This window comes from Schistocerca cancellata, chromosome 5 (genome assembly GCF_023864275.1).
Source record: "Schistocerca cancellata isolate TAMUIC-IGC-003103 chromosome 5, iqSchCanc2.1, whole genome shotgun sequence".
Taxonomy (NCBI): Eukaryota; Metazoa; Arthropoda; class Insecta; order Orthoptera; family Acrididae; genus Schistocerca; species Schistocerca cancellata.
In genome coordinates, this window is record NC_064630.1 from 764,133,236 (window position 1) to 764,152,213 (window position 18,978).

Sequence of the window (18,978 nt, forward strand, 5' to 3'; positions counted from 1 at the left end):
GGAGGGAGTGGAGCTGAAGTGGAAGATTGAGTAGATGGGAGAGACTGGGTTTGTGTGCAATGAGAGGAGGTTGAGGTTTGCTGGAAAGGTTGTGAAGGGTGAGTGAGTTGCCTTTCCGGAGGTGGGAAACCAGGAGATTGGATAGTTTTTTAACGTGGAGGGTGGCATGCTGTTCTAATTTGTGGTTGGCCTGTAGGAGGATGCTCTGAACAGCCGGTGTGGATGTGGGAGAGGAAAGATTGAGGACTTTTATTAAGGATAGGAGTTGACGGGTGTGTTGATTGGCTGAGTGGATGTGTAGGTGAAGGATTAGGTGGGTGAGGGCAATGGATTGTTCAGTTTAGAACTGGTATAGGGACTGATGGAAAGAAGGGTTGCAGCCAGAGATGGGAACTTTAAGTGTGAGGCCTTTGGGGGTGATGCCAAATGTCAGACAAGCCTGAGAAAATAAAATATGGGAGTGTAATCTGGCTAGGGCGAAGGCATGTTTGCGGAGGGAATGTAAATAAAACTTAATGGGGTCGTTGTGGAGGTGTTGTGAGGGTGACATGGTATTAGAAGGTGGAAAATGTAACTTGAGGCTGAAATGAAAATGAAAATAAATATAAAAATATATGGGGAGAGATAAAAGTGAACTAGAAAGCAAATGGAGATCTGGTGCGAAAAAAGGCGAAAAAGTGTTGGTTAGAGCTGGGCTATGTTGATCCTGTGGTGAACTTGTGTAGGTAGACACCAATGTGCATAAAGGTTAGGTGGTTGTGTTGCCACCAAAACACGTTAAAGGGTGGAGTAATTCGGGAAAATTTCGAAAAAACTACATGGGGATGTATTAAAAGGAGTGGTTTGGTGGTGGCAGATTATGGAAATGAGGCCAACAATTGTCTGATGAAGAAATAATGAAGAAATAATTACGTTAAAACCTGTGGGAAGCGGCTGAAAATGATCGGTGATGTGAGAAAAACGGAAATGGAAATAAAGCAAAAGTTATTAGAACTAGCCGAAAAGGTTGTTTAATAGCTGAAAGGAACTGTTTGTGCACTAGAAATGGTGGATTTTATAGCAGCGGTAGTGTTGAAAGCGGAAAAAAATTTTTTTTGGTTATGGTTTGGAAGTGGGTTACGTATAATTGAGTATATATCTATAACTGTTCCTTTCGTCTTTCCCTCTCCTTCCCTCTTTCCTGACGAAGCAACCGTTTGTTGCAAAAGCTTGAATTTTGTGTGTATGTTTGTGTTTGTTTGTGTGTCTATCGACTTGCCAGCGCTTTTGTTTGGTAAGTCTCATCATCTTTGTTTTTGGGTAACTGCCAAACTGTAAATTCCAGAGTAAGGGTTTTGATTCCCAATCAGCACTGGGATTTTGCCTCTTTCTCATCTGGCAATGATTTGTGAATGTGAAAAATTACAAGTTGCTGCACTGTGGTTTAAGTCTACATTAAACTATAGGTTCCCATATAACTAGCTGGGTAAGTCAGTTGAGGGCATCTATATTTTACTTTTTACTTTTTACTTTTCCAGCATATGCAATACCTTATTAAGGTTGCAGCAAGTCTGTCCTTTGTACTTTATGGGAAATGGGTTGCATGGGGTGTAGCCCATGTGAAATGCTGTCAGTGTGTAAGTGTGTAAGTACATGCCATGAGAGCATCTTCTGGAGTAGTGTGTCTTCCAAGTGTCCCTGTTGAACACCAGAAATATAACGCTTACGTAAAACAGTACTGCAAGACTAGTCAAGGTTAAAAATCAATATTGTGTTCTATGAACAAGTGGGACTGTCCTTAGTGTGTTGTTATGTGTACCCAGTACCTGCACTCCAACCAGTGTGTGAAGTATTGTCGGTGGTTTACAGCCGAGTTCAACTCCTGGTACCCGGTAACCCTTTGATGTTCATTTGTTTTTAGAGTACACAGTGTTATTCTGTAAAATGTACAGTCTATCAGCATTTTCTAGCTGTAGTGATTGAGATGACTGGCTAAATCTTCATGCATTGACTGCTGGACCCCAAGCCCTATTTGAATTGAAGCTGCCATCGCTTTTTATTTGTTTTCCCAAAATCTTTTTTCCGATAGGCTCCTTAATTGCACTGTTCCAAAGACTTGACATTTGCACACGAATACTGGCCTTGTCGTATTCCATATCACGATTGTATTCCAGGGAGTGCTTGGTTGATAGCTGATTTTCTTGGCTGTTTTAGTCAGGTATGTTGTTATGTTCCTTGCACCCCCCATCGGCTGTTCGAGTAGTCTACCACACTTTTGCATGGAACACGATACACACCTGGCTTTCATCTCTGGAGCAGAACTAAACTGGGTATGATGTTTTCATAGGAGTCTACCAATCTTTCCGGAGATTCCACCAGCATAAGATAGATGAGCAATTCTTGGCTTCTTTCTTTTTTTCTTTCTCACTCCAGCCTCGTCTGGAGGTGTTCGTGCTTTTGACTGCAATGCTCACTCAGTTTGTGAATCTGAGTACCCTTTCCTTCAGAACTCTTCAGCAAGGCTCTCATTGTCTGCTGCATTGAACTGTATGGAACAGAGTATTTAGCACCACGTCTTTTGTGAGATGGTGATAGCTTCAGGCATGGCGATAAAGGTCAATGTGCATGGGCTTTTTATATACACTGTGATACAAGGATCCAGCCGTTCTCCTGTTAACTAACACTTCAAGAAAACGTAGCTGAGCATGTTTTTATAGTTCCAGCACAAATTTTATATGAGGCTGGACAGAGTTTAAATGCTCCAGAAACCCTTCAGTTGTTTCCATTCCATGTGGCCATGCCACAGAGGCATTGTCCACATATTGATAGAAAAATGTGTGTTTGAACTTTCAAAATTCAAATACAATTGCTTCAAACTGTTCCGTGTATAGGTTCACCACAATAAGTGATAACAGACTCTTCCCATTGCTAGGCCATCATACTGCTCATAATATTTTCCATCAAAATTGAATAAGTTGACATGAGAATGTTCCTAAAAAGTTAAGCGAAACAATAGTCAAACTTTTCTGCGGTTAGTTCCAGGGATTCAGGAAGTTGGACTCTTGTAAAGAAGGAGACCACATCAAAGCAAGCATAATATCTGTAGCCTGCAGTCACAGTGTACAAATTGAGTAGAGCTGTAAATGTAGTGTTTGCATTTCCTTACATATCCACTGAGACTATGTTACAGATACTCGCATTTCCCAGCTGGTAGGTAGGTGCATGAGTGTTACTAATTATGGGTCTTGTAAGAATTCCTTTCTTGTTCTCTTATGAAGCTCATGTAGCTAATATTGTTCTAAGACTCTTAACGATGTTACACGACACTTATCACAGAGATTTTGTTACATCTCTGTGTGATAGTGATAGCTTCAGCGCTGTTTGAAACTTGATCTGAAACTGATTGAAACTGGCATCTGACACAGGTTGTCAGTAAATTGTAGTGTGCAAATGAGACTGTATATTATGTATTATATTCTGATCACTTGCTGTTGCTCTGTGGCACTATAGCAGATATTACCAATACAGATACTACAGTCCAACACATATTGACACTGATCCTAGTGACGATAAACTACATTTCTTGAACTCTAGCTCTTTCCAGTTGATGAAGTGCTAATCGTCATCTGAGGACACTTGCGTTTCAGCTGAGGTTGATTCGGTTTCTGACAAACACCAGAGGAAGAAAACTTGTTTTGAACCGTTGTAGATATAAATGTTATGTTGTGAAGAAACTGAAAATGCTGGATAACCCTACAGTGAACTTGAAAAGAAAAAAAAAAAAAAAAAAAACAAGACATATGAAGTGTTGCAACCACATCTGCTGATGTAATTGTAATGACTGTGTGTCTTGGAACTTGCAGATTTTTTTTCAAGCAGATTTTGTTGAACTGAAACAATTAAAACACAGAAAAGGAATTACAGCAGCAAGAAAACACAGCAAAAATAATGAAACAGTGACATTAAAACTGCAAAGAGTTCCTGCTAAAGCAGTACAGTGGAATATGTGTTGTATCCATGACCGATGGAGCAGCAGATAAGAGAAGGCATGAGTAATCAATGAGGTTTATTCCTCTACAAGTGAAGGCAGAAGAACAGAGTAATAAAACATTTTAATAACTGAGCTATCACTATCATCAGGACATTGGGCAGCAATGGATGGATCTGATGGCTTGAGTGAATGCCGAGTAGAAGAAATCCTGGAATTGTCCATTACCAGGTGTGGTAGATAAGGCCAGATTAGGCCAAACTAAATGGTTGAGGTGTCAGCAGCTGTGAAGTCCAAGATGGGACTGCTGAGTCAGGTGCTGCACTCTCTTATAAAACCCTGTCAGTTTAGCAATATGCATTCTGTCAGTGAATCTACGACGGCATGGCACAGTGTGATTGGTGCAGTGCTGTCATGCAGCTGTTTGATGTGGGTTCGCCAGGTGGATGTTGCTACATTACCGTGGAGGCAGCTATGTGCATGGGCTGCACCTGTGCTGTTCAGCAAGGCAGTGCAGCGGATGAGCAGGGAATGGCAAGCTGTAGGCTGTATGACGTGTAACCTGCAGCCACTTGGCGGCAGGTGCCATGGTGTGTGCATTGATGAAACCACAACATCACATACAAACTAGCATAGGAGACATGCGATGTCAAAACAAAATACTTGAAAGCAAACTCGGAGTTGTTGAAGAGTGTATGAGGTCATTTCCCACATATGTCTCATATTAAGAATGTCAGTATTTTCATCATAATAACATTAGATTTACAATTAATTATATAAACCTATAGTCATGAAATCTTCAAGGATGTAGAACATAATGGCCACCCTCCTGGGCCAAAGTCAAAAAGTCAAAAGACATTTACAAAAAAGAAAGGAAAATATATTCCAATATTCCTCCCATAGATCCTAAATGAAATTGCTCTCATGGATGTGAAAAAACTAAAAAATTTGAAAAATATTTTCAAATAAGAGATAGTAAAAAATTTCTCACAAACACATTAGTGTATACAGGGTGTTACAAAAAGTTACAGCCAAACTTTCAGGAAACATTCCTCACACACAAATAAAGAAAAGATGTTATGTGGACATGTGTCTGGAAATGCTTAATTTCCATGTTAGAGCTCATTTTAGTTTCGTCAGTATGTACTGTACTTTCTTGATTCACCACCAGTTGGTCCAATTGAAGGGAGGTAATGTTGACTTCAGTGCTTGTGTTGACATGCGACTCATTGCTCTACAGTACTAGCATCAAGCACATCAGTACGTAGCATCAACAGGTTAGTGTTCATCACGAACGTGGTTTTGCAGTCAGTGCAATGTTTACAAATGCGGAGTTGGCAGATGCCCATTTGATTAGCACGGGGCAATAGCTGTGGCGCGGTACGTTTGTATCGAGACAGATTTCCAGAGCGAAGGTGTCCCGACAGGAAGACGTTCAAAGCAATTGATCAGCGTCTTAGGGAGCACGGAACATTCCAGCCTATGACTCGCGACTGGGGAAGACCTAGAACGACGAGGACACCTGCAATGGACGAGGCAATTCTTTGTGCAGTTGACGATAACTGTAATGTCAGCGTCAGAGAAGTTGCTGCTGTACAAGGTAACGTTTACCACGTCACTGTATGGAGAGTGCTACAGGAGGACCAGTTGTTTCCGTACCATGTACAGCGTGTGCAGGCACTATCAGCAGCTGATTGGCCTCCACGGGTACACTTCTGCAAATGGTTCATCCAACAATGTGTCAATCCTCATTTCAGTGCAAATGTTCTCTTTACGGATGAGGCTTCATTCCAACGTGATCAAATTGTAAATTTTCACAATCAACATTTGTGGGCTGACGAGAATCCGCACGCAATTGTGCAATCACGTCATCAACTCAGATTTTCTGTGAACGTTTGGGCAGGCATTGTTGGTGATGTCTTGATTGGGCCCCATGTTCTTCCACCTATGGTCAATGGAGCACATTATCATGATTTCATACGGGATACTCTACCTGTGCTGCTACAACATGTTTCTTTACAAGTACGACACAACATGTGGTTCATGCATGATGGAGCTCCTGCACATTTCACTCGAAGTGTTCGTACGCTTCTCAACAACAGATTCGGTGACCGATGGATTGGTAGAGGCGGACCAATTCCATGGCCTCCATACTCTCCTGACCTCAACCCTCTTGACTTTCATTTATGGGGCATTTGAAAGCTCTTGTCTATGCAGTCCCGGTACCAAATGTAGAGACTCTTCGTGCTCGTATTGTGGACGGCTGTGATACAATACGCCATTCTCCAGGGCTGCATCAGCGCATCAGGGATTCCATGTGACGGAGGACATTTTGAACATTTCCTGTAACAAAGTGTTTGAAGTCATGCTGGTACGTTCTGCTGCTGTGTGTTTCCATTCCATGATTAATGTGATTTGAAGAGAAGTAATAAAATGAGCTCTAACATGGAAAGTAAGCGTTTCCGGACACATGTCCACATAACATATTTTCTTTCTTTGTGTGTGAGGAATGTTTCCTGGAAGTTTGGCCATACCTTTTTGTAAGACCCTGTATACACTGAAGTGCTTGAGATAATTGCTAGGTTATTGTTGCCGTGCATCATCAAACAAAAAGCAGTTTAAAACATTTATTTACATTAATCACATTACTGCAGTGAATATGTGCAGCAGTTAGATTTTACATAACACTCAATCACAAAACATCCATAGGTTTTGACCTGCTGTTATAGAGTAAGGTACAGCATGCTCAGTTTTGAGGTAGAGAGGTCAACCAGGAACAGATTGAATATGCACAGAGGATTAAAAACCATTGGTCTGGTACACCGGGCAGACTGAATATGGTTTGTAGGATGTTTTCCACAAATGTTTAGCTTATAGGGAATTGTAAGAAATTCACTTTTGTTTTTTAAAAATTCATAAACATTTTCCACAGCTAGCAAACAAACTCGCTACTTATTCTAACTTCAGACAGAATCTGAATGTAAACATTGTCAATCACTGATTTTGTATTGTTTATTAGCATGTATCGAGTCAGCTCACAGTAATGTCCTGTAGCCTGAGCAAACTTTCAGTTAATGTGAGCAGATTTTGGCTTAAATGAAAAATGCTAATGAAACAAGAACCATGTGAATATGCCTGGTATTTGGCTACAAGCAGTGAAAAGATTTTGCAAAAAAATTCAGTGTCAAAAAAAGCCAGGCTGACTACAAAGGTATATGCATCATAAGTGCTGTGACAATAGCTTCTATTCAGTCTGATTGTGGAGGAAATGCTATTACATGGCATTCGATAAGAAGAATCCAATTAAATAAGGTCACTCCTTTCATCATGTGCTTCAAAATGACTTTTGTCAAAGATTTGGATTTTTACGAAGGTCATGTATTGAACAATTTTGTTCTCCAGCAGTGTTGAGCTGGATCATTTGTACAATGATTCAATCAATACTGACTATTTGCTAAATGCAAGACTGACAGGCTGCTGTATACCACCCAGACACCATTTGTTCATGGATGATGTAAAGCATGATAGTGAATCAGGAAGAAATTCATTAGCATTTCACAGAGAATGAAGGCAAAGCAGAGCAAGAACTGCTTGTGACAGAAACGAGGTCTTTCTGAGAGAAATATTGAAGCACTAGTTGAAAACAGTGACCAGGACTGAGCCATGCAGTGAATATGTGCAGCTGTTAGATTTTACATAACACTCAATCACAAAACATCCATAGGTTTTGACCTGCTGTTATAGAGTAAAGTACAGCATGCTCAGTTTTGAGGTAGAGAGGTCAACCAGGAACAGATTGAATATGCACAGAGGATTAAAAACCATTGGTCTGGTACACCAGGCAGACTGAATATGGTTTGTAGGATGTTTTCCACAAATGTGGAATCAGAAGATTCTGATTCTGTGATATAATGGACAGTGACAAAGACTGAGCCACACATAAGATGACAGTTTTCATAGTAACAATATTATGAAAAGAGTAGTTGCTGCTCATCATATAGCTGAGATGCTGCGTCACAGAAAGGCACAACAAAAAGACTATCAGAATGTTAGCTTTTGGCCAACAAGGCTTTTGTCAAAAATAGACAACAGACATGCTCTCTTACTCACACTCGAGCAAATGCAACACACACACACACACACACACACACACACGAAAGGCTTTTCTGGCTCACAATCTGACTGTCTTTTTGTTGTGGCTATTTGTGACTCGGCATCTCTGCTATATGTTGAGTAGCAACTATCCTTTTCATAATATTGTTACATTACATCCTGGATATTCCATTGTTTAATTTTCATGGTAAAAATGTTAAGAGTGGCCTAAAAATGTGATTGTCTGAAAAATGGGATCATAACAATAAAGCAGACTTCTAGAATTTATCATGTAATAATCTTTTATTGGTACAACCAACTTTGAACAAATATTACTTTTCCACTACAGGATCCTTATGGCAAAATAATAAAAATGACATTAGGCCTTTGTATAGCTTGAAAAATGTTCTAGCTCACCCTTTTTTCATAAGGAGAAATGTACTGGTACCTTAATACAATACTGTAATCTTTTACTGTTACTGAATAACTTTCATGTATCGCTTTCAACTTCATAGTATTTTATGTCAAAGTTAAGAAAAAGTAGCTTTTATCCCTTAGCTTCTGAGCCCTGCAATTGGGTTCTCAAAACAAGATCACATTTCATTTGCACCTAATCAGCCACTGACAATTGATCAGCAGACTAGAACAATGTATGACAATTTCCTAGTAGAACAAATACACCACCTGTCAGGTGCTCATGCTCCCTGACCCATACTGACAGGTCCAGCTGTTAGGAAGCTACATTCAAACTAAAACTGTGTGTAACTGAGACAGTCTGTTATTTGTTGACAAGACACATGCTGTATTATGACAATGCTAAGGCAATAACAAACATCAAAATTCTGGGTGTAGCACCAAAGACTGTTGGATCATCTCAGTACTTTGTGGATTGATGAAGATATTGATATGGTGGCACACTTCATGAATCACTCTACTTTTTATTCATGATGTTCAGATGCTTTGTTTTTCACCTTGGAATTTCTTACATGGGCTGTCTATCAAATTAAACATTATTCATTTCCTTGCACCATCTTATCACTTAATGGTCTCTTGTGTGATTGAGAAGTATATGGTAACATTCACAAAAGTATCCTGAAGCAACAAGAAATAGTTAAGTCTCATTTGGATAGAATGTTTCCACATATCTATCAGGCCAGACATTCCTTTCTATTTACTTAAAATGAAATTTTAAGAACTCTATAGGTAACAGTAGTTGCATAATTTTGTTCATCATATTTGATGTTTTAAGGAAGTCTGCAACTGCCCTTCATGATTTAGATAGTGAAAACTGCACCAGTTACTTATTTTTTTATGCTTAGTACAGTGCATTTTGAGAATTTATCCTCATTTTCAAGTACATTTGTTTACATGAGTATGTTCGGTGCCTCCCTTGCACCTTTTTGAGGTTAGACTGCAGTTGGAAAATCAGACAAATGCTAACATTAGTATTAAAAAATGTCAAAGATTCATTTTGCCCAAACTTCAAAAAGACGCAAGAGAGGCAAAAAATCACACATGCAAACAGCACCAAATTTCTTATAATTAAATTTTCCTTCAGACATTTAAGTCTCGCCTTTATCTACGATAATGATGTAAGCTGAATGAATGAATTAAAATTCGTGCCACAGCCCAGACTTGAACCTGGGTCTCCTTGCTTACCAGGCAGAAATGCTGAACATTACACCACCATAGCACTATGGCTAACATTGCTGCACAGACTACCCAAGTCCAATGCCCTCCCCAACTCAAACTTCAGTTCATATCTTCAACTTATTTTCCACCTAAATCGTGACTATCGGCAGGGCCCTCTGCCATTGGAATAGCACTGCAGCATTGGACATAATGGAGAAATCATGTACCTCAGGTAATTTAGGGGAATAATAAGCTGAAGATATGAATTTAAGTTTATGCTGGGGAGAGCATTGGATTTGGTTAGCCATGCAGCAATGTTAGCCATAGTGGTACGGTGGTGTAACGGTCAGCATTCCTGCCTAGTAAGCAAGGATACCCAGGTGCAAGTCCTGACTATGGCACAAATTTTAATTCATTTATTCAGCTTACATCATTATCACTAAATATATTGATGTAAGCAAATACGCAAATGCACTTGAAAATTAGAAACAGTTCTTGAAATGTGTTATGTTAAGCATCAAAAAATAAGTAACTGGTCCAGTTTTCTTTATCTAAATTAGTAGTTGCATATATCTAAAAACAAAGATGATGTGACTTACCAAACGAAAGCGCTGGTACGTCGATAGACACACAAACAAACACAAACATACACACAAAATTCTAGCTTTCGCAACCAACGGTTGCCTCGTCAGGAAAGAGGGAAGGAGAGGGAAAGACGAAAGGATTTGGGTTTTAAGGGAGAGGGTAAGGAGTCATTCCAATCCCGGGAGCGGGAAGACTTACCTTAGGGGGAAAAAAGGACGGGTATACACTCACACACACACACACACACACACACATATCCATCCACACATATACAGACACAAGCAGACATATATGTCAAACCCTTTCGTCTTTCCCTCTCCTTCCCTCTTTCCTGACGAGGCAACCGTTGGTTGTGAAGGCTAGAATTTTGTGTGTATGTTTGTGGAATGTTTCCTTCTATTATATTCATATCATTAGTAGTTGCATAGTTTTTTTTCTGAAACTTAAATAGATTTTTCAGGTGAAATATTATTGTCACATTATGTACAACATAATCATAATTCATAGATCCCTTTGTACCTGTAAAACTTTCAGTTCTTAATTTCTGTCACTTTTTTCCTTCCTTGTTTAAATAACTACTACTCTGTTTCAGATTATGCAGTCAAATCACCATCTGCAGTTGATTATTCTGATATTACGGAACTTGCGGAAGAAGAGCTTGCGGAGGCAAACTCGGTTCTACAGCAGCAGGCAGGGAAGGTAGATGACAGTACTGACTATGATGCTGATGATGAAGGGACAGGACTTAAGTCAGATACTCAGTTGATGCCTCCACCAGCAATGCCGGTTTTAGGCAAGGATGCAACTGCTGCGGAGAGAGCTGCAGCAGAAGCTGAAGCAAGAAAACGCAAACTTGAAACTCCATTAGCTGCCATGCTGCCATCAAAGTATGCAGATGTTGATGTCACTGAACTATTCCCAGATTTCCGTGTGGATAAGGTGAGCTTTGTATAATTTTGGAAGCACTTTACTATGAGATTTTATGCCGCTAAATCCAGGATATAAAATGTAATGAAAAATTTTGTTTTAGTAAAATTTACCCATTTTCACAATAAAGTGACACTGCAATACTGTTCTTGCTATATCTCCCCCCATAAAGGACATGGCCCTGCAAACATGCGACGTCAAATTCAGCACTGTAGTTGTGATTTCACCCAGTGTCATAATAGTATCGCCATCTCCTCATCCAGTTGTGCAACAAGCCCATCAAATTCTCACCTCAAGGGACAAAATCACATGATACACAATTGGTAGACCAAAAAGGACAGGACTAGTCCCACAAAGACTTCCTATGTTCCTCCAGCCAACAAACATCTGACACTTCCTCTACCAATTGGGAAGGCTCCACGAAGTCAAACAAAGGCAATTGGTCTTCTCTTTCTCTGACTGAGAGATCCTCTTTGACAATGTCGCCACGTGACACCCTCGCCTGGCTGACCACCGCATCACTGGTGTGCAAAGCCAACCATTTTTCTGCCCTGGACTCTGCAGATCGATGAAGAGAGAATGTCGATGCCTCTGAAGATCTCATGATGCAAGATCCTCCAGCCTCTGTGCCCTGTAGCAGTGAGTCTTTGAAGGCTGGCACTTGACAGCCTCTGAGGTGACATCCCATCATTTTTCCCTCCTCCCCATTCCTCATTATGACTCTCTTTCAATGGAACGTTCGTGGCATTCGTGTCCTTTGATCAAACAAAGAGGATTTACAGCTGCTCTTATAACTGCAGCGTCCATTTATTCTCTACCTCCAGGAAACAAAATTGTGTTCTCACAATCGCTTTGAACTCTTGCATTTCTTCCCAGTCCATTATGACGGCATTCCATCCTATGGGGGAGTCATGCTGCTGACACAGGATAATGTTAATAGTCAACCCATCTCCAAGCTGTTGCAGTTCTTCTTTTCCTTCCTCACTTGACCTTTTCCGTTTGTACCATTTACGTACCTCCATCATTCAGTGTCACCAGAACAGACTTCTTCCAGCTTATTGGGCAGCTACCTCGCCCCCTTTCCGCTACTCGGTGACTTTAATGTGCACCATTCCCTTTGGGAATGTCCCAGAACCTGTTCGAGCGGTGACCTCTTGCCTGACCTTCTCAGTCAACTTAACCTCCTCTGCCTTAACACGGAGCACCCACGTTCATTTTAGCCTCCGTGCACACATATTCCCGTTTGGACCTATCCTTCTGCATTGCCCAGCTCGCCCATTGTCTCGAGTGGTCCGTTCTCTCTGACATGTACTCAAGCGACCCATCTGACTGCTGACTCCTACAAACGTTATCCTTACTTCTGCAGAACATTGCATTCCTTTCACTTTCTCTTTACCACACCATGTCCTGGTCCATTGATGAACTCATGCGTGCTGCGATGCAATTCGCACATGGAGATGTGCTCTCTGCATTTTTAACAGTCATCCTATGATGGCAGACAGCATTCATTATAAACAGTTGCATGCACAATGTCTTTGCATTCTTCGGAATACCAAAAAAGCTAGCTGGATTTCATTTACTGTTCTTTTAACAGTTCCACTCCCTCCTCGTGTGGGCCAACCTCCAATGGCTCTCTGAGACTGAGATCCATTCCCCAGTTTCCGGCCTGACAGTAGCAGTCGATGTCATAGTGGATCCTATTGCCATCTCCAGCACCTAGAGCTGCCATTTTACAAACATTTCAAGCTCCTCCCACTATCACCTTGCCTTCCTCAATTAGAAACAAGTGGAGGAGGCTCGGGAAATACCCTTCTTTTCTCAGAATCATGAGTGCTACAATACCACCTTTACTATGAGGGAGCTACCTTGTGCTCTCACTTCATCCCAATACTCTGCCCCAGGGCCAAATGATGTTCTCATTCAGATGCTGCAGCACATTTCTTTTGTGGGCAAGTACTTTCTGCTTCATACGTACAACCACATCTGGGCATAGGGCATGTTTCCCAGATGCTGGCGTGGAACCTCTGTCATACCCGCACCTAAGCCCAGTAAAGACAATCACTTTCCTTCTAGCTACCACCCCATTTCTCTTACCAGCTGTGTTTGCAAGGTGATGAAACATATGATTCATGGTGGCCTGAGTCTCGCAATTTATTGACTGCACAGTGTAAATTTTGGGTGTCACATTCAGCAGTTGACCATCTCGTTACTTTGTCCACCCATATCGTGAATGGTTTTCTGCAGAAATCCCAGACTGTGGCTGTGTTTTTTGATTTGGGAAAGGCCTACGACTCCTGCTGGAGAACTGGTATCCTCCGTACTCTTTACACTTGGTATTCCATGGCCGCCTGCCCTGTTTCCTTCAGGAAATTTTAGAAGATGAAATTTTCAAGGTGTGTATATGTTCTGCCTTGTCAGACACCTTTGTCCAGGAAACCAGTGTGCCTCAGGGTTCTGTCCTGAGCGTCATCCTCTTTGCTATCGCCATTAACCGTTTCGTGGCCTGTCAACTGCCCGGCATCTCTGGCTCCCTTTTTGTTGATGAATTTGCCATCTATTGCAATTCTCCACGGACCTGTGTCACTGAGCAGCGTCTGCAGCAATGTCCTGATTGTCTTTACTTGTGGAGCATCAACAGTGACTTCCGTTTTTCCACTGACAAAATCGTCTGTATGACTTTCTGGCAGTGCAATTGGCTTCTCTCACCATCTTTACATCGTGGACCTGTTGCTCTTCTGTTCATTGAAACAATGAAATTCCTGGGGTTCATGCTTGATAGGAAACTCTGTTGGTCCTCCCATGTGTCTTACCTGGCAGCCCACTGTACATGATCCCTCAATGTCCTACGTGCCCTCAATGGTTCTTCCTGAGGTGCAGATTGAACCACCCTCATCTTTAGTACCGGTTCCTTGTCCATTTGAAACTAAACTAAGGGTGCTTTGTTTATGCATCTGTAGGTCTATTCTTCTTATGCCGTCTCAACACTGTCCACCATCGTGGCATCTGTTTGGCCACTGGTGCCTTTTACATTAGCCCGGTCGAGAGTCTGTATGCTGAAGCTGCTGAACTACCACTGTCCTACAGCCTTGACTTTCTCCTCAGCAAGTACGCTTGCCGTTTGTCTGCTATGCGTGGGCACCCATCTTATGCCTCTTCCTTCGATGATTCGTTTGATCACCAGTATGGGGTGCGTCCCACTTCTCTGTTACCTCCTGGAGTTTGCTTTCAGCACTGTCTCCGGTGGCTTACCTTCACTCTACCTGCAACTTTCCTGGTGGGTGTAAACCCTTCACCATATTGGCTTCATGAAGGGGCCTGTGTTAACCTTGGCCTTCATTCTATTCCAAAGGGCACTACTCCAGACTCACTCTATCACCTTCAGTTTCACGACCTTCGCATTGAACTTTGTGATGGTACCTTTGTGTATACTGATGGCTCTTGGACTGATCGTGCTGCTAGGTGTGCCTTCGTCACTGGCACCCACGTCTCTCGATATTAGCTTTTGGCACACTGCTCAGAATTTACAGCCGATTTCTTCACTCTGTATCAGGCCATGCAGTACATCCGGCAACACAGGCTTTTCAATTGTGTCCTCCGCTCAGACTCTCTCGGCGCCCTTCAAATTGTATGTGTGCTGTACACCTTCCCTACATTAATGCAAAAGGTCCAGGAAAACTTGCTCGCTCTTGGTGGAGGCACTGTGATGTTTATGTGGGTTTCTAGTCATGTCTGTCTGCCAGGAAACGAGGCTGCTGCCAAGGCTGCAGTCCTTGTACCTCAGCCCACAAGTTCCTATATTCCCTCCAATGATATCTGTGCTGCCATGCCATCTGTCGGGAGGTGGTGTTCCTTTGGCGTCACCAGTAGTCCTCCCATTGCAGGAATAAGCCTATTCCAGCGGCTTGGTCGACCTCTTTTCGGCCCTCCCACCGGGAAGAGGTTACTTTAACTAGATTACGTGTTGGGCACTGCCTTTTTAGCCAATGTGATTTGATAGTGGCACTCCCAACACCACTTTGTACACATTGCACCCAAGTTTTAACTGTCCGCCATTTCCTGATGGAATGCACATTTTTTAACTGTTTACGTTCCCGTTTGTGTTTGCTGTCTGAGTTATCAGTCGTTTTAGCAAATGGACGCGCAGGCTGTTGACCGTGTTTTATTTGTTATCCGTCAAAGCAATATGGAGTAGGCCATTTAAATTTTAGTTTTGGACCTCAGTTTCTGTATGGTGTCTTTTGTATCCCTTTCTCCACGTCCCTGTCTTTTAACTGTCTTCTCTTATGTCAATTGGGATTGATGTATAGTCATTTTTCAACTCCTCTCTGTCTTCGTGTTCTATAGTTTTGACTTGGGCACGTATGACCCCCTTTGTTTTTTTGCCCTAAAACAAAACAAACTAACTTCATCCCAATCCTCTGCTCCAGGACCAAACAATATTCTCATTCAGATGTTTCAACATATTTCTTTTGTGGACAAGCCCTTTCTGCTTCATACGTACAACTGCATCTGGGCAGAGGGCAGGTTTCCCAGACGCTGTCTGAAGCCACTGTCATACCCTTACCTAAGCCCTGTAAGGACAATCGCCTTCCTTCTAGCTACCACCCCATTTCTCTCACCAACTGTGTTTGCATGGTGATGGAATGTATGATTCATGCCCGGCTGGTATGGTCGCTCGATTGTCACGATTTACTAACCACTGTAAAGCATGGATTTCGAGTGTGTCGTTCTGCAGTTGACCACCTCGTCACTTTGTCTACCCATGTCATGAATTGTTTTCTGCTGAAATCCCAGACTGAACATGTTTTTCAATTTTGAGAAAACCTACAACACCTGCTGGGGGACTGGTATCCTCCATACTCTCTATACGTGGGTCTTTTGTGGCCACATGCCCCTTTAAAAGATCGAATTTTCAAGGTACACTCTTTGACATAAAATTCGACCGGCGGCCGGCCGCTTCAGAGGCTAAGTCCGCGCCGATCGCGACATGGGACAAAAAAACCGGCCAACTCGCTAATTCTCTAAGTGCGGTTATCTGCACAATCTGGCAACACTGTAGACTGCGGCACTTCCTGGAGGAAAACTTGTCCCAAGATAGAGAGACTCTAGGTTGATTACGCCTGTGGTCTAGCGGTAGTGTGCGTTGTTTCTGTTCATAATGTCAGTGGATCGATAGCAGCTGGCATAAAATATTTTTATAGCCTCTTCTGTCTGAATGCTGAAGACGTGAATGTAATGGTAGCGCAGATTCAATCTATTTCGCTTTGTGACACACCGATATCAAAATTTTATCTAGTAACGATTTTGCGGCAGATTACCTGCAGACTGTCCTCCTCTGGACGCCGTATGCGGCAAAGCTCCGGGATCCATTTGCTGGCTACTGGCAGCGGCCGTGGCGACAGCAGCGGCGCTGCACTCCCCCGTTTTTTATCGAAAGCGCCTGCTACCGCTCATCGCTTTTGATGATTTAAAACGCTTTATTATTAAATGTTGCTCCACAGAAAATTTCTACTATTTCCATTCACGCTCAAAAGCAACGGAGACAGACGCCCTGATTAGTAGGCGGGTAATCGGCAAGAGCTGAGTATGGCCCGAAATTAATTTTATAGACTGGGACGAAATTAAACCACCTCACTACATTCGATGAATTTATAAATGCTTCATACCTCGTTTCTTTTCCTTTCAAACTTAATTATTTGTGCAACTTTTGGTCAATGTTTGGATGTTTTCGTCAAGCCAGAGTGAGCGTCTGTGGTGTAAAGTGTATTACAGTTCTTGTTTCATTTCTTATGGTAAGTCTATGTGATAAACTGTGTGAATACCTTGCAATGCATGCTCTGTAGCAGTGCAGGCACACTGCACATTTGGAGTTCCATGTATGGGTTCATGAAGTATTTATTGTTGATCGGAAGTGATAGTTAAGGTCATCAGATTTAAACCAGAAAAATTTGTCGTTTTGATGGTTTCAGAGAACGGAAAGGAATTGCTAACGCCGGTGTTAGAAAACGTCTACAGTTAAATGCTATTGCAAAAATTTAGAAGATGGGAACTATATTAATAAACATGTGCACTTCATAAACAACCTTCTGACATGTTAGACCTATATGACGAGCAAAGCTCAAATTTATACCGTTGACAGTCGGTTTGAATCTTTTCATTACCTATTTTACAGTGAAGCACCTTGGAATTTGCAAAGCAGAAATCCATGATATTAACTTAATTTACTAAGTCGAAATCGGACGAAGATTGATGTTTAAAGGCATTCTTCAGATTTCGCATAAGAAATTTTTACTAGCAGTTTGCAACTCCATTAATTAAAATGGAAAATAAAAGGTTGTAGTCAGCGGCTTCTACCGTGATTCGAACTTATAGTACAAGCACTGCAACGCACAAGGGAACCTCTGAGCTAACGACACACTGGCGGCCAGAGGCGGACTATAGTCACTGCGATGTTGCCTGAGCCTCAAAACGCAACCTTAAACACACAAACAGAGGAGGTGGAGATTACTGTTTTAACGTCCCGTCGACAACGATGTCATTAGAGACGGAGCACAATCTCGGATTAGGGAAGGATGGGGAAGGAAATCGGCTGTGCCCTTCCTAAGGAACCATCCCGGCATTTGCCTGAAGCGATTTAGGGAAATCATTGAAAACCTAAATCAGGATGGCCGGGCGCGGGATTGTACCGTCGTCCTCCCGAATGCACACACAAACAGGTGTTACTTATGTGAAGAACGCCGTTCTTGGAGTCCAGAAATTAAATATACTTTCTAATTGTGTCATCTTGCAGTGGATTATATCGTACGAATCTTCGATGTGGAAAACGAATGTCAAGTGAATTTAGCGAGGTAACGCCGACCTACACCCGGAAGTAAATGCACTATCAGAGTGTTGACAAATACTTGCTACGACGCTGCCATTTCTCGGCTCTCTGACGAGGCAGCTCTTCAGCGAAATGCTTGCCGTGATTCTCCGATACGGTTCTTCAGAGTGGAGACGCGCGCGCACGTTTGGTTTTTATGCGGCGTTCTCCCCTGATGGTTTCTGACGTCGCCTTGTGGGCTATGTATACATATGAGACATTCAATTATCATTAATCCAGAATGATACAAGTTTCAGCTTCCGGCGTGGAAGAAGGCTGTTGACGCCGACATTATATCATTTCAACGTAGGGAAAGCAAAACGGGTCATTCAATGTTTCTCATTCAACATAAAGCATGTGAGATAAATTTCCATAACGTTCATAATCATCTAAAAATACAAACGAAGTAAAAATACACCGGAAGCTTATTCGAATTGAATATAATGTAAGATACCAAACGCTTTGCACCTCGATGTCGAATTTGTCCACTTGCAATCGTTTGCAGCATGCACATAGAATGTCATGATTACCACGAGAATGATGAAATATGTTGGTAAGGATGGAAGCAAGAAGAGACGCAGTCAACAAATATTCTATTCCTCATGGCATTCATTTCATTTGACACGTAAGAAGAGGTAAAGCGGGAATTTACTTTCGTTAACACGAAAGATATGCCGCACATATTGATAACGAGGAAGTCTGCGTCTTCATACGTTTCTTCCTTGAAATCTGTATGCTCTATTATATACTAAGTAGCCCGATCATTGTTTCAGTAATGTTACCCTCTTGTTTGACCCCGTAACGATGAACAGATTCCAAATGCATGTCTCTGCGTGAAAGTAGCTGTTCGAACCCTTCCTGGGTTGTTTTTTGTGTTTTATTGCTTGGAATTCCTGAAGCAGACCACTGTGCC

The 18,978-nt window shown here is 41.9% G+C and overlaps 1 protein-coding gene across 2 annotated transcripts in view; it reads left to right on the forward strand.

The window, feature by feature from the left end:
• Positions 1-18,978, forward strand: part of LOC126187614 (transcription initiation factor TFIID subunit 1) — a 230,779-nt gene that overhangs the window by 12,030 nt on the left and 199,771 nt on the right. For both annotated transcript variants that reach the window (XM_049928806.1, XM_049928807.1), the window contains exon 2: positions 10,869-11,215. In XM_049928806.1, coding sequence (XP_049784763.1) covers positions 10,869-11,215 — 347 coding nt within the window. The remainder of the gene's footprint in view (positions 1-10,868; positions 11,216-18,978) is intronic.